Source organism: Saccostrea cucullata, unplaced genomic scaffold, assembly GCF_032062105.1.
Source record: "Saccostrea cucullata isolate Sc308-1 unplaced genomic scaffold, CSIRO_AGI_Scuc_v1 ctg531, whole genome shotgun sequence".
NCBI lineage: Eukaryota > Metazoa > Mollusca > Bivalvia > Ostreida > Ostreidae > Saccostrea > Saccostrea cuccullata.
The window spans coordinates 93621-110681 of NW_026920655.1; the positions used below are offsets into that span (position 1 = coordinate 93621).

The 17061-nt window shown below is 32.2% G+C and overlaps 1 protein-coding gene across 1 annotated transcript in view; it reads left to right on the forward strand.

Moving 5' to 3' along the window:
• The window catches only part of LOC134254641 (receptor-type tyrosine-protein phosphatase alpha-like), a 103161-nt gene extending 86601 nt beyond the window's left edge, over positions 1 to 16560 (forward strand). Inside the window, exons 20-30 of the mRNA XM_062737179.1 lie at positions 769 to 897; positions 1493 to 1644; positions 2088 to 2223; positions 2422 to 2577; positions 10584 to 10674; positions 10801 to 10871; positions 10973 to 11107; positions 12363 to 12482; positions 12614 to 12765; positions 14196 to 14331; positions 15029 to 16560. Coding sequence (XP_062593163.1) covers positions 769 to 897; positions 1493 to 1644; positions 2088 to 2223; positions 2422 to 2577; positions 10584 to 10674; positions 10801 to 10871; positions 10973 to 11107; positions 12363 to 12482; positions 12614 to 12765; positions 14196 to 14331; positions 15029 to 15112 — 1362 coding nt within the window. The 3' untranslated portion in view covers positions 15113 to 16560. The remainder of the gene's footprint in view (positions 1 to 768; positions 898 to 1492; positions 1645 to 2087; positions 2224 to 2421; positions 2578 to 10583; positions 10675 to 10800; positions 10872 to 10972; positions 11108 to 12362; positions 12483 to 12613; positions 12766 to 14195; positions 14332 to 15028) is intronic.
• Positions 16561 to 17061: the final 501 nt, after the last annotated feature.

Consider the following 17061-nt stretch of genomic DNA (forward strand, 5'->3'; position numbering starts at 1 on the left):
TCCTTTCTGTTCTATTTACGAGTATGGTTAAGGATATCCGATCCTCAGCCAGGAAGGATAACTCCAAAAATTAATATTTAATTTGAAATGCATCAAAATGAAGCTTGAAAATGAATTTTTTTCATGCAACAATTTTCATTTTATTCGTCTTTATAAGATTCAAGGTTTTTTGGAAGCCTTAGAAAAGGTCTTATAAAAGTTGACATTTGTGCCCTATATAAGGGAAAAAAATAATACATTTTTACTGAAATAAGATTTCTTTGAATCCAGGCTTAGATACCAATGCTTATTAGCATGATATGAAATAAGAAGTGATTTGTGGTGTCTTGCAATGATAGCAAAAGCCTTTTACACTATGTATTATAGAATACATGACGGAAATAGAAGACAATAAATACCAAATAAGTATAAAAATCATGACAATTTCTCTAAATGCCTGGATACCTATCGTTTTTTAACCTAAAATATATTTGTTGATCAATTTGCAATTACAAAATGCATTGCTGATATTCCAATTCGCTTTTTCTGCAAAAATATTGGAGATTTGACAATTTTCCCTATATAATATGATTAACTTTAATCTTTAACTTTAAAGAAATACTGTGGATAAATTTACATAATTTTGTGGATTCAGAGATACTTTTTTGAGTATTTTTGATTACTTAACTGCTAATTTTATAAACCTGAATTTTATCCTTTCTTTTCAATTTTTGGTTAATTTTAGTTACCTGCAGAATAAGTCACTTTGCATGAACCTCTTTTATGTAGAAAAAGTGTCAACAATATTGGCCAGATTGCCACGACAAAATCCAAAATGGCAATTTTGCAATTCGAAACCAAGAGGAGAAGACGTATTCAAACTACATTAAAAGACATCTGAGACTGCAAGATACAATTGTAAGTTGAAAGTGATAGAAATATAAATCTCGAAGTTTTTAATTTTTTATCACCTCTCTCTCTCTCTCTCTCTCTCTCTCTCTCTCTCTCTCTCTCTCTCTCTCAATTCAGGGTCCGCCGTCATTAAACTTTGAGAATTCTCAAAAATATTCTCAACTCAACTATTGATAATTACTCAGCTGAGAATTTGAGAATAAAAGAGTTTAAGGAAACTTTATTTTTCTCAACTTTTTTATGACGGCCGCTGAGTCTGAAAATTTTGGATTTGAGAAAATTCTCAGGCTTGAGAGCATTCTCAAACTTAAGTATGTTTTATGACGGCGGACCCTGATCTTTACTTCACTCTGTTAATCCATTATTTTTACACTGAATTGACGACAGATTTTTCCGTTATTTCCCGATCATGACAAGGAGCACACGGCGGGTGTGACCGGTCAGCAGGGGATGCTTACTCCTCCATGGCATCTGATCCCACCTCTGATGTTTTGGTGGTCCGTGTTGGAGGTCCGTGTTTGCTCTGTTCCTATTTTGTATTGTCTTATGGACTTCGATATTATTTACTGTTCGTTATCTCCATATCCTTCATTCATTTAAGGGTAAAGAAGAAAAAGACGTGTGGATGTTTCATTACACACAATGGCCAGACCACGGTGTTCCCGAGGCTATAAATCTTGTGGTGTTCCATCGGCATGTACAGAGAGTTTTTGCAGAATCTCCAGATAACAGTAAAATAGTTGTCCATTGCAGGTAAACAATCTTCATCTATTTCCCGATTTATCATAATTTATCATAAAAATAGAATTTTTTTATCATCTAAAAAATTACCTCGGTTTGTCGCAACCCTTAGTGAATTTAAAAGCTGAAAAGTCACTTCTCAGATAAATGTATAATTATGTATATAATTTTGTTAACTTAGTCTCCTTATTTAACTCCTCTTGAAAAGTGTGAAGGTACATGTTTGTCGTGATCGGGATTCCGTCTTTCCTTCAATCTGTCCGTCTATACGTCCGTCTGTACGTCCTCCCGCCCGTCTGTTACGCTTAGGGGTATCACTCTCTTCTCCACAACTCCTCATATACCACTTAATATAATTTGATGATACTTTCAAAGACTCTTTTTCATAAAGGAGTATTTATTGTTAAAAACGTTTACCGGTATAATGTCAGAGAGAATTGTAATATTACTTTTAGTGCTGGATTAGGAAGAACAGGTACATTCATAGCTTTAGACGCTCTCTACCGGAACGGTTTGACATCAAGATCTGTAAATGTGTCTGAATATGTCACTCAAATGCGCCATGACAGAATGAACATGGTACAAGGAGAGGCAAGTGAATATAATTTTTTTTATACAATTTGTTACTCTTGAAATATAAAATCAGGAATTTGATGATTGAAATCTTGTTAACTATATTATCTAAGGAGAGTGATTTTGAATCATCATTAATTTTTTTATGTTTTCTATATCATTCCATCCTAATTTCCCTACGAATCTAGTGTACAATCAATAATAATCTTGTTGTAGGAACAATACAAAATGATTTACATGACTGTACACGAATCATTCAGAGGACACCTGCGCCCTGTTACTGCTGAATCATTTCTGTCAAACCACCAGACTTTAAATTGTAAACATCAAGAAGATGAAATCAAAAAAGAACAGGAGACTGATGATTTTAAGGTATTTTTTAAATATTTACATTTAATTACTTTTGTTATGAATTATTTTGGAAAAAAAAGTACAGTACCCGCATCGTTATTCTTTACAGGATACACGATACGATAGGATACACGCACGACACGATAGGATACGCGCACGATAGGACAGGATACACGCACGATTGGATAAACGCAAAACACGATAAACGCAAAACACGATACACGCAAAACACGATAAACGCAAAACACGATAGACCTGATAAACGATCTTCACGATAGGATAAACGCAAAACCTGATAGGATTATTTCAAAATGCGGAACGTTTTCTGACAAGACGAAGAGATTATTTTGTGTATATAGTTACTGCAATATTTTAATTTAAACATTTGCAAGGCTTCAAATCTATATTATAAAGTACATTTAATTATTATAATAAAAGATAACTTGAGATCACTGTGGTAATTTTACAAAAGTTGTTTGTTTATTTATATATTAAAAAAATGACAATGATTGAATGGATTATTATGAAATGGAGACTGTAATTTTTTTTCAATTTCTACTCAAAGGTGTGAATGTACGGTTATCTGTGTAAATGTCGAAATTCTCATCTTAAGGTTGAACTATGAATCGTTTTGTTATGGATATTTTACCATACATCTGATTGTTGCACAAAATTACCTTACATAATTATGTACCGTTTCTCACGGGTACTATTATAGATTGATGAAACTCGATAAATAGATTTATATATTTATGAAAAAATATACATTTGAATTTTCTATCTAATAAATTTATCTACAAGTACTAAGTTATTTCACGGAAGAAATTTACGCAATAAATTAAATATTTGTTTTTAATGTTTAAAGCTTACAATCTGCGATGTATCCAAAAATCGCAATTAAATATTAAAATTTTAGAAAAAATACAAGTAGAAGACCAGCCGAAAGAAAGGTTCAAAGAAAACGGCTTTAACAAAATTAAAAAATTTAACATGATAGATCTATCAAGATCTCAATAGTTCACGAAAATTAATTTCCTGAATAGAAATCTTAGTAATTTTTAATATAATGGCTCACTGCAATAATTCATGTAAACTGTGTCAACAGAATATGAATCTGCTACAACTGCACATGTACAGTGTACATGTACGTTCACTTGTATATCACATACGTAGAACCTCGTGTTAATTAACGAACATAGAATGATTAAATAGTTTTTTACTTGTACAGTGTACATGTACATTCACTTATGAACATGTAAACATTTATATATCACATACGTAGAACCTCGTATTAATTAACGAACATAGAATGATTAAATAGTTTTTTACTTGTACAGTGTACATGTACGTTCACTTATGTACATGTAAACATTTATGTATCACATACGTAAAAACTCGTATTAATTAACGATCATAGAATGATTAAATAGTTTTTTACTTGCACAGTGTACATGTACGTTCACTTATGAACATGTAAACATTTATATATCACATACGTAGAACCTGTATTAATTAACGAACATAGAATGATTAAATAGTTTTTTACTTGTACAGTGTACATGTACGTTCACTTGTATATCACATACGTAGAACCTCGTACTAATTAACGAACATAGAATGATTAAATAGTTTTTTACTTGTACAGTGTACGTGTACGTTCACATGTACGTTCACTTATGAACATGTAAACATTTATATATCACATACGTAAAAACTCGTATTAACTATATAACGAACATAGAATGATTAAATAGTTTTTTACTTGTACAGTGTATATGTACGTTCACTTATGTACATGTAAACATTTATGTATCACATACGTAAAAACTGGTATTAACTATATAATGAACGTAGAATGATTCAGTAGTTTTTTACTAAACAATACCAAACACAAAAATTAATTCACAAATATTAAAACACTGAAATGCGACTTTTCCGACTAAATGATTATAAATAATTGCTATTAAATTTTGTGTGTACTGTTATTAAGAATAACAAAAAATAGGTTTAAGGTCAAGATCTACTAAATAACTTCAGACTAATTTTTTGGTGCTAGATCCATTATGACGTCATAATCAATTTCAACTTTCTTTTTCCCGTACTTTACGGCTTTAGCAGAATTATATAGAAAATAAGGTATTTTCATGTCATTCAATTTGAAATCATATGTAAAGTAAACCGGATACCTTTATTAAATTTGATATTGATTTAAAGAAGAGGCCATGAACATACTAATTACCGTTTTCTGAGAGACTGTAGGCAATCTGGATACATTTCCTTTGCCAAATACGAAAAAAACTCCCGTATTCCTGACTGGTTTTCTTAATTTTTCATTGAAAATGACAGTTTAAAATACAGTTTTTCATCTTGTTCACCTACAAATTATGCCCCGAAACACCCTATTTGACCAAGCTAAAGTTGTAAAGCATCAATAAAGGAATTCATTTCTCAAATTTGATAAATCTGTAGGCACCTTTCATTTACTAAATCTTGACCTTAAGTCGGCAAATGAATTATTAAACCCTGAAAATTATTTTAGACTTACCCGGTAGGTAATCTTATATGAGGCATATTCGAAGGGCGGGATGTTGAAAGTCCGTTACCAATTTAAAATTAGATAATGATCTAAACAAATAACCAAATATAACATTGAATTCATAAATAAAGCTATATGCGTATGGAATGATAGATTTATACTATAAATTGATTCCGTGTATTTACTTGTATTGCATGGTCACGGCGGAATAAGACGACTTCTTTTGTTTTATTATTATAGAAAGATACCGTAAAAAAATAATGCAAGCTAATTTTTCATAGTTTAGAATGTTAGAACTATTTCATCCGTTTCTACGATTAATGAAATTGTTTCCTAGAATTAATTTTGTCCGTATTACGCAGAAAACCCGATGATCCAAAAGTTCATGTACCATAAGTGCAGTACTTTTTTAAATTAATTAAAAGACTTATTAACTTACATTAACATAATGGAAACATTGTACAAAATGAAATAAATCAGCGGATTGAGTTAAACTTCATTTCTTTAAATTGATTTATTTGAATTTTGATTTAAAATTGAAGCAATGAAATGACTTTTTTAATCCATAAATTATACAATTATTTAATATATTTTGAATTAAATCCTTGATAAGTTTGTTCACACAAGTTAGAAAGAAAATCCCGAAATTAAGTAGAATGATGCGTTTCATTAGAGACAGGCAGTATTCTAAGTTACTAATTGACCCCAGGTGAGAAATCAGTACAGGTATGTTGACGGTGATCACACACACAGGCCGAGGTGTCAGTTAGGGGAGAAGAGGGAGGGGGTGTTGACCGCACAGGAAGGCAGTGTGCTGATAAGAAAGGTATAAATACATGTACGTGTCATTTTTCTGGTAAGGAAAGGTCTTCGATTTGATACCCCGGTGGATTAAATTTTCATTTTTATTTCCACGCCGAAAAGGTAAGCTGTTAAAAAACATCATGTTTTTCCCTGTATATATTATTTTTAGGTTATCTAATGCCAGATAAAATTAATGAAAACTTCTATTTTATAGTAGCAGCCATGGTGTGATAAATTAGGTAGAATATTTTCATGCATTATGTTTTATAATTTTGATTTTTTTTATTAATTCGGACATATATCACAAGGAATTTACAATTACCTACTTGAATAGTGATATAAGATAAATTTAAAAATTGAACATATACGGCCAAATTCGGTGTTAAAATCATCTGGATCAATGTCTTATGTTTTATTATTTTTGTAACATCAAGACTTTAAATAATTGTGCATACATGCAGATCAGAGGCGTAAACATATTACTAATATTAAACAAGGAAAAAAAAGAATATCAATGTCCTGCTTATTATTTATTTATTTGCTTTTTGGGTACGCATACACCGTAGCTTACCAAAAATCTTTCTCCGGTAAGTGATTCATTTAAGAAAATCATATTAATAATATTTAATTTTGACAAAATAAATCATACAATTCGATAAAATTATTTAAAAAAAAAATAGACCAGATGATCGATTATAATATCATTTCCGAAAAATAGAATTACTGTTTAAATTTTGACAATCACCATCTGGTTTACTATGATATAATTATTTTATTTATTTATTTATTTATTTAATAATTATTTTTTTTTATTTACCCATGAATTACGCTATTTATTTATTCCTTTCGTTCTACGCTTTAATCTTTCTTTTAATGATAATAAAGAAAGGGATAAAACTTTCTTTTCTCTTTTTCGGTGGAAGTAATCTTATTTTAGTTAACAAAACGAAAAAGAAACTCGGAATAACTCAGTAGTTTCTTTCTATAGTAAAGATAAAAAGCGAGGGTTTCCGAATATACACGATAAACGCAAAACACGATACACGATAGAACCTGATAAACGATCTACACGATAAACGCAAAACACGATAAACGGAAAACACGATAGAAAACGCAAAACACGATAAACGGAAAACACGATACGATAGGACACGATAGGATACACGCACGATACGATAGGATACACGCACGATAGGACACGATAGAATTGTAAAGAATAACGATGCGGCTACTGTATATGTCAATAATTGGTCAGATGTGTGTTTGTGTTTAATGTATATCGTTTTTAGCTCACCTGAGCCGAAGGCTCAAGTGAGCTTTTCTGATCACATTTTGTCCGTCGTCCGTCCGTCTGTCCGTCTGTAAACTTTTCACATTTTCGACTTCTTCTCAAGAACCACTGGGCCAATTTTAACCAAACTTGGTACAAAGCATCCTTGGGTGAAGGGGAGTTAAAATTCTTAAAATGAAGGGCCAAGTCCCCTCCAAAGGGGAGATAATCAACAAAAGACAAAAATAGGGTGGGGTCTTGAAAAAATCTTCTTCTCAAGAACCACTGGGCCAGAAAAGCTGAAACTTATATGGAAGCAACCCTGGGTAGTGGAGATTCTAAATTGTTCAAATCATGGCCCCCGGGGGTTTGGCGGGGCCACAATAGGGAATCCAAGTTTTACATAGAAATATATAGGAAAAAACTTTTAAAATCTTCTTCTCAAGAACCAGTGGGTCAGAAAAACTTAAACTTATATGAAAGCATCCTGGGGTAGCCTAGATTCTAAATTGTTAAAATCGTGACCCCCAGGGGTGGGGCGGGGCCACAATAGGGAATCCAAGTTTTACATTGAAATATATACGAAAATTCTATAAAAATTTTCTTCTCAAGAACCAGTGGGCCGAAAAAACTGAAACTTATGTTAAAGCATCCTAGGGTAGTGTAGATTCTAAATTGTTCAAATCATGACCACCGGAGGTTGGGCGGAGCCACAATAGGGAATCAAAGTTTTACATTGAATTATATAGGAAAAAACTTTTAAAATCTTCTTCTCAAGAACCACGGGGCCAGAAAAGCTGAAACTTATGTGGAAGCATATTGGGATAGTGTAGATTCTAAATTGTTCAAATCATGACCCTCGGGGTTTGGGCGGGGCCACAAAAGGGAATCAAAGTTTTGCATAGAAATATATAGAAATAAAATTTCAAAATCTTTTCCTCCAGAGTCGCTGGGCCATAAAAGCTGAAACTTAAATGGAAGCATCCTGGGATAGTGTAGATTCTAAATTATACAAATTGTGACCCCCAGGGGTTGGGTGGGGCCACAATAAGGAATCAAAGTTTTACATAGAATTATATAGGAAAATTCTTTAAAAATCTTCTTCTCAAGAACCAGTGGACCAGAAAAGCTGAAACTTATGTGGTAGCATCCTGGGGTAGTGTAGATTCTAAATTGTTTAACTCGTGACCCCCGGGGGTTGGGCGGGGCCACAGTAAGGAATCAAAGTTTTACATAGAAATATATAGGAAAATTCTATAAAAATCTTCTTCTCAGGAACCAGTGGGCCAAAAAAGCTGAAACTTATGTGAAAGCATCCTGGGGTAGTGTAGATTCTAAATTGTTCAAATCATGACCACCGGAGGTTGGGCGGAGCCACAATAGGGAATCAAAGTTTTACATTGAATTATATAGGAAAAAACTTTTAAAATCTTCTTCTCAAGAACCACGGGGCCAGAAAAGCTGAAACTTATGTGGAAGCATATTGGGATAGTGTAGATTCTAAATTGTTCAAATCATGACCCCCGGGGGCTGGGCGGGGCAACAATAGGGAATCAAAGTTTTGCATAGAAATATATAGGTAAAATTTTAAAAATCTTTTTCTCAAGAATCATTGGGTCAGAAAAGCTGAAACTTATGTGGAAGCATCCTGGGATAGTGTAGATTCTAAATTATACAAATTGTGACCCCCAGGGGTTGGGTGGGGCCACAATAAGGAATCAAAGTTTTACATAGAATTATATAGGAAAATTCTTTAAAAATCTTCTTCTCAAGAACCAGTGGACCAGAAAAGCTGAAACTTATGTGGTAGCATCCTGGGGTAGTGTAGATTCTAAATTGTTTAACTCGTGACCCCCGGGGGTTGGGCGGGGCCACAATAAGGAATCAAAGTTTTACATAGAAATATATAGGAAAATTCTATAAAAATCTTCTTCTCAGGAACCAGTGGGCCAAAAAAGCTGAAACTTATGTGAAAGCATCCTGGGGTAGTGTAGATTCTAAATTGTTCAATTCATGACCCCCGGGGGTAGGACGGGGCCATAATTTGGAATCACAATAGGTTATTACAAGGGGGAAATCTGGTAAAGAACAGCATGGTCAAAGCTACTCAGGTGAGCGATGTGGCCCATGGGCCTCTCGTTATTGTTCATTATCATTACCCTTAATAATACATTGGAGGACATATAGTTTTATTTTACCCTCTCCATCCACCTTTCTGTTTTGCTGGGGGAATCAAACAGAATATTTCACGAAATTAGTGTAATTGTGTAAACAGAATTGTTTAAGACGGCATATACAAAGATACATATAAGGGGGTTTAGAAGCGTATATCGTATATATTATGTGGATTTCATACGGAGAAAAAGTTTATTAGACAGGTTTGCTAATTTATTTCCATCGATTATGTTTTTTTTTCAAAGAAAGTCAGCTATTTAAGGATCTCGGTCGACCTTTCCTCTGTCATTGGTGACAAAAATAATACAAACAACAGTAAGCTGGGTATTTCAAAACATAAAATTTGTACAGATCGAAGGCTTGCCTTCTAAATACTTCTTAAGTGCTGCTAGAATCCCGAGGTTAGCATGGTTTAAGAAAAAATCTCGGGTTGTATGTTTAAAATTAAAAACCTCGGATAAGATTTCGTGCAAATGTCTGGAAAAATTATTTATCTACCGGACAGTGGGATTCTAGCAGTACTTTTTTTTGCATAATAGATGTGTATTTTAAAACTGTATTAATTACTCAAAGAAATAATTAAACTCAAGGTACTGTTGTTCTCTGAGCATTTTCACTAGGGAACACTTCACTTTCAAAAGAATCACTTGATGACTTGGTGGTGGTGCACGTCTTTGCTTTAGGCACTATTCTATCTTTAGTCCATAGTTTAAGTTAACGTTTTATCAGCGGCCTTGGTAGATTTTCAAACTTAACTTTCTTTAAAAAATTAAAATTTCCCGATCAATCACTTAAATGTTTCCTTAGCTTTCCAGCGCTGTCTGATGTCTGCAAAAACTTCAACTTTGATCAAAAGTTTTTATCAGTTTCTTTGGAGAACAACTTTTTGACGTTTATCATTAATTTTTATCAATTGTTGATAAGGATTTCATATTTTTTTTGTTGATAACTTTCACTTGGCCATTTATTATAGACAATGTTTCACATTGACTTTATTGCTTGCATTTCTTTTTAGAAAACATTTTATGCCGTATTAACTTTTCAACGATTGGTGTATAGGCTTGAACATTTTTACAGTTATATTCCCTATTATATCGAGAAAAGACCTTGCATCTTTTTGATTTATTTAAAATACATACTATCTGAAAAAAAATTAAATTCTTAACGTGAAAGATTTTCAGACAGGTTATTCTGAAAGCAATCAAGTTTTTGAAAATTTAATAATTTAACTCGATTTTCCAGGAGCTCACTTTACTCAAAATACAATACGATGCAACTGAAAGATCAGCACAGAACAATGATGCATTTAATTTTACACCAATTGTTATGCCAGGTAAGAAAAATCCTGTCTACTTCTTTTAATTTTTTTGTTATTGCATGTCACATATTGATATGTGAAAACTTAAAAATTACCAAAAAAAAAAAAATAAATTCAATATCTAATGTTTTATTCAAATAGTTGAGAAATATAGATGTCATCTGCTCTCTGACGATGATACACCGGTTTACTACAACGCTGTCATTCTTCAGGTTTGCAAATATGAATTTCTGTGTTGATGACAAACAAGATTTTTATTTTACAATACAACTTTAACCGGAATTCTCTTTTGAGTTATTTCTATAAATAATAGTCATTCACGAAACCCAATGGACCTATCAGTGCCCAGTATCCACTGGAGAAACAGTGTGAAGATTTCCTGTATCTTGTGAAAGAGAGCAGAGCTGGTACTGTAGTTTTTCTGGGGCCGCTTGAAGATATTCCCTCGGTATGGATAATATATAATGTCATTACTTAACCCCGGGAGCTAGGTCTTGCTCGGTTGCTTCTTTTGCTTTGTTATTTAAACCTTGTTTCACTTTTATGTATTAATGATTTTTTTTTTCAATTTGAAATTTAATTCAAATGTTTAAATGCTTGATAATTGATATACATAATGCTTATTCTAATTTTATAAGATTATTGCTTTCCAAATACTATATAGAAAATATACAGGACAAGGTAGGATAACGGCCAAATCTCGCCCCATATTTAATGTAAAAATCAGAACACTAGTGAAATTGTTATAAGTCTTAGGTAAGAACTTAAAATGATGCTTGCCTTCAAACCAGCACTAATTTGGATTTAAAGCTTACATGGAAGCCACTAGAGGGTGCAGAAGTAGGACATTTTACCGAATTTCCTTAATTCTGGTAGAATTTCATTATACTTTAGATACTTACTTTTCTCCTCGGAAAACATAGAGTACAAGCTTGCCTATCTGAGATTTTTACACATAAACTTCATCTGATGCTAGCTGATAAAATATATAAATTTGGTAGATAGGCAATTTGTGCTGTATATTTGTCGAAACAAAATGTGCTCTTAAATCGGTAAAAATTCGAAAAAGGACCTTTTTTTCTTTCATCTCTGTAACCTCTGTGAATTTCAAAACTTGGAACCAATACTCATTTTGTGGCAGAAATGACGACAGGTTTCTATGGATAAACTGCTACATAATTCTGAAAGACCTCCAAATCAGAAGCCAACAAACGGGTCTACCCCTATCTTGTATTTGCCCATCGTTGAGGATTAGATATACATGCAGGTGGAGCTTGCATTGAAGAAATGTCTCTTAGGGTTTCGCTGAAGGTCAACATGTCCAAAAATATCCCGTGTCACAGTAGGTGGCGCTGGAGAGAGATCCTTTACTTTTCAATGACTGTAACTATCGTAAAGATTAGAATTTGTAGCCCTCCACCAGCAAGTTTGGCGTCTTTATATTAGTGAAAAACTCTCTTAGGGACGTTAAATATATATAAAAAAAATCAATTAATCTAATGCTTTAGCAAAAAAGTTGAAGACTGGATGTTGACTTTTTTCAATTAAAAGAAAAAAAAGTTAGATTTGAATGCTTGTTGTTTTTTTTTTATTTTTACTTGTCCTTACTTGTCTCAACTATATGCACTCATCCTTTAGTGAATATATATAGTTACTGTATTTCTCTTAAGTTATTTATACTTTGCACATTTAATTTATTCTAGACAAAGATCTGGTTTCCATCAAAGAATGATAGCAAGACTGTTGGAAAGTTTTCAGTAAAAATGAGAAAATGTGACCCTTCAACTGTAGTCACGAAAACGAATATCATCATTCAAGGAAAGGTGATATATTTCTCTCTCTCTCTCTCTTTCTCTCTCTCTCTGGCACAAAAACATATTATGTACATCTTTTTTGACGTGAATTTTTATGTCATGATGTTTACTTAAACCAATATTCGTTCCTATTGTTTCAGGGCTTCAAGGACATCCCTTTATCTGTTTTGGAATGCAACTTCTGGAAAAGTGATGCTTTAATTGCCGATTGTAGGAAAGTTCTAGAGGCAATCAAGGAAACAAGACTGGAAGAATCCACACATTCGAACAATAGAACTATTGTTTTCTCAAGGTATATATAATATAGATCTTTAAAATTTGGTTCCAGTATATACGACTTTAATTAAGTGAATGTTATTTCTATGAAAAGATCTATGCTGCTTTACTGAGTTTCATTCTGCACATAAAATTATATATAAAAAGTATAAAGTTTAAATATATAAACATTTTGATGGTTTAGTATTTTTGTTGGAAAACGATAATTTTTTCATATAATTTGCCAATCTGCATTGTCAATATGTTCCAGTCACTTTTAAAGGCTTAAATTGGTACTAGATTAGTTATATTTTTTTAAAGCATAAATACTCTACGGAATACCTGTTATCTTTATAGATTGAAAGCTTAAGGAAACTTTTTCTACATTGAATAAAATTGACCATGGTACAATGCTTTTTTAGGTCACCTGAGCAAAGGCTCAAGTAAGCTTTACTGATCGAAATTTTGTCCGCTGTTTGTCGTTGTCGTCGTCGTTGTCATCGTTGTAGATGTAAACTTTTCATATCTTCATCTCCGTCTCAAGAACCACTTGGACAATTTCGAACACACTTATCCATAGGTAATTAAAGGAAATACAAGATTGTTCAAATGAAGGGCCAGGCCTTCTTCAAATGGGAAATAATTGAGAATTTGTGTATTTGAATTTGAATGTATTTTGCATCCCCACTGCAATTTGCCCTTTTGTTATTTTGTTTAGTCTATTTTTTTCTTTTGTACAACTCTTTCTTATATGACTTCCTCTGTATTTATTTCTCTGTTACCCTGTTCATTTTTGTTTGTGTTTTTTTTTTCTTATTCTTCTTTTGTACATATTCTCTTATTACAATTATTTTTTATTTACCTTAACCTTAATGTAGGGAGAGGGCTAAAATAGACTGCGCCTGCTGCCCAATCCTATTCACAATAACATCTGTGAATAAAATATTGTTTAAATTAAAGACTTTGTTTAAACTTTATAGCATCTTTTTAAAATCCTTCTCTAGAACCACTGTGCTAGAAAATATTTAACTATATTGAAACATCCTCAGATTGTGTAGATTCATGTTTGTTCATCACAACCCCAGGGGTAGTGTGTGGCAACAGTGGACGTTAAGAAAGTTACATAAGAATACAGAAGAAGCATCACAAAAATCTTCTCAAGGACAGCAAAACCATGGTTGGTCATAATTATAAGGTAGTATGGGGCCACAATGAAAGCTCAAACTTTTAGTAAAATATCTCAGTTGGTCCAAAAAATATGTCATCATTCTTAGTTAGCGTAGATCAATTATGTTCAAATCATACCTCTTCCTTTTAGGGATAGGTCTAACCCACTTCTGCATTTATTTTTTTCTATACTGTACTGATTTTTGCTTTTACCTAACGACAGCGCTCAGATGCGCGATGTGGCCCCTAGGTATCTTGTATATTTCGCTGTCAAATATTAACTGATTAACATTATTACAGTGACGGGGCTAAGCGTTGTGGTCCATTTTGTGTCGCCTATAATGTGATAGAGCAGTTTATCCTTGACAAGGAAATCGATATTTTTACAGCAACACGACTGATACAAATTCGTAGACCGGAATTTATTTCCACACCTGTAAGTTTCCCTTTGTTTGATAATCTTAATAATTAATTTTTTTTTATTTTAGTTGACTATAATTATTTATTTTCATTCAACTAGTAAGTGCAATCTGACTTTTCTTTGTAAAGGATATGCAAATTATGTTGTTGTTGGTTTGATGTCTATTTGAAGATGACCTTGTTGTCGACGATAATTTTGATATATTTCGATCATGAAAAAGAGCACACGGTGGGTGACCGGTCGGCAGGGGATGCTCACTCTCCGTTGTACCTGATCCCATATGTGATGTTTTAAGGGTCCATGTTTGCATTTATATTTCCATCTTTTTAAAACGACATAGCAAGATGTTACCTAAAAGCTGAGTACTTGCTGACTTGCAGTCATGCCAACGAAATCTAACTGAAGAATTGATTGACGTTATAGCAGTTAATATACAGTTTTACTTCCTATTTGGGAAGTTTTTATTCATGTAGAGTTATTGCTGTATATTGGCCAAAAATGCCGATTAAACCTTTATATGACACTCAAGGCCTTTGAGCAGTTAGAGTTCTTTATCGTGTAAAGACCTTTCGTGGCTGGAATTTTTAAAATCACACCCTGATAGGATCAATAATTACAATGTATAATTATTGTTTTGTTCCTTTATAATAATCAACATAATTGTTTGTTAATGGCGTTGATGACTTATAAATTTATTATCTTATTTTTTTAGGAGGAATACCAATTCTGTCATGATCTTGTAGCAGAATACCTACAGGCTGATACGGACTATGCCAACTTAGACTTCAAACCTTAAGAGCGAGAAGACCACATACGACATAAAGAACATCATTTTGATGAAGTTCTCTATCATATTTGAAAGATATTTGGAAAACATACACAGTTAATGAAAAAATATATTAAAAAGAATGGATCGACATGAAATATATTTCAATTTTATTGACCTCCTAGGTAAATTGTAAAAATTACTAATCTATTTATTCTATTGTATCTACATGTATCTGAGTTAACTGTTTCTTCAAATCTTTGGTTATATATTACCCTTTACCTTGTACATGTTGTCAACAGTACCTATGTTCAAATTTTATCATCTATTATTATATCCACTGCCTTTTTACTCTGAAAACATACTTTTTTGGAAAATGTCCTTAATTTACGAAGATAGTAATAAGTATTATGGACGATTTGCCTTCGATAATTAGTATGAAATAATATATTTAAGTTTGATTTTCAATTATACTTTTTTTTAGTTTCATATTCTTTAGCATTAGCACTAAAGTAGATGTGCAGATTTTTACATGTTGAAGGAATTCTTGTGTCCCAATAAATGAAGACTCGATAAATGTATGCTTTTGCCCTGTATGTCTAGGGCTTAACTTGTCTGCAAAAACAAAACTTGCCAATAACTTCCAGTTGAAATTATGGGTCATATATTTCATGCATCTAAGAATTCCTTTTTGACAAAAAATGTACAAATACATTTGACCTCTTGTAGTTTGACCAACTTTTGCAAAATTTTACTTTCATGTTGACCTAATATTTGAACAGTTGGAGATGGGGCTTTTATACATTATTAGTATATTTCTCAACATAAGATATGTTCCTCTGGTATTGATAATTTTGAAGTACATGTATTGATATTTACCTTGCATTTTAACATACTTTAAAATATGAGTTTGGTCGTATTTTGGAAATGTGTTGGGGCTTTTGAATTTCAGAGGTGTATTTGTTGTGACAGAACCAGCCAACAATCTTGACATTGGTTTTTAAGTTTGACCTACTTTAAAATCTTTAAATATGGCCAAATATTTCTACAGCTAATTTTTGGGATTTCATATTTCACACGTGTAAACCTTTTAAAAAGACTGTTTTTAACAATTTTGACACTTCCACTCTGAAATTTGACTTTCTCTTTAATAAATATATTTTGACCGTACCTTTTAACAAGGAAGTGTATGGTCTTATTAATAATTCACAAATACAATTTCTCGCTACAGTATCTTCTCCTTGGTATACCATCCATTTTGACATTAGGTTTGACTAGATTTAATATGAAAAACTTTAAACTTGGTCATAACTTTTTAAATCATTAGGGAGATTTTATTTCACAGACATTTATTTCCTAAATATTTCTTTGAGTACAATTATTATTTTATCTTATGTCGTTGAAATTTATCTTGCATTTGATAAACATTAACCTTCAGCCTTGAGCTTCCATATGGTGAAATCAGTGTTTCATTTATACAACTTAAAAATAGCTTGAAAAGCTGACTTATAAATGGGTTTTTTATCTTATGTCATACTTTTATGTAAAAAGTATTATTTTTTATATGTTTTTCCCAAAAGTGCTGAGTGCATAAAACATGGCCTTTAAAGTAACATTACCTAGCAACGGTTGAAAAGGCAAGACAATGAAAATGTATACATTTGTTATTTGGGAGAATGAACAAAATAACTATACCACGATTTTTAAAGGACAATGCAAACCTGTTTGCTCTCGGTCAGTGATGGTTTTCATAAACTTTCATTTGTTCCAGAGGAAAAATAGAATTACATTTTGTACGAAATCAATTGATTTGTTTCTTCAAATCTTTGATTATATGATATATACAAGAATCAAGAATAAGAATATATATGCAAGAATATATATACAAGAATCATATGATGGCAAAGGTGTCATCTCTCCAGGATCCTATTTTCTTTAAATTTTTGCCTTTTGAACAATCTTACTTTTCTCTTTAACCT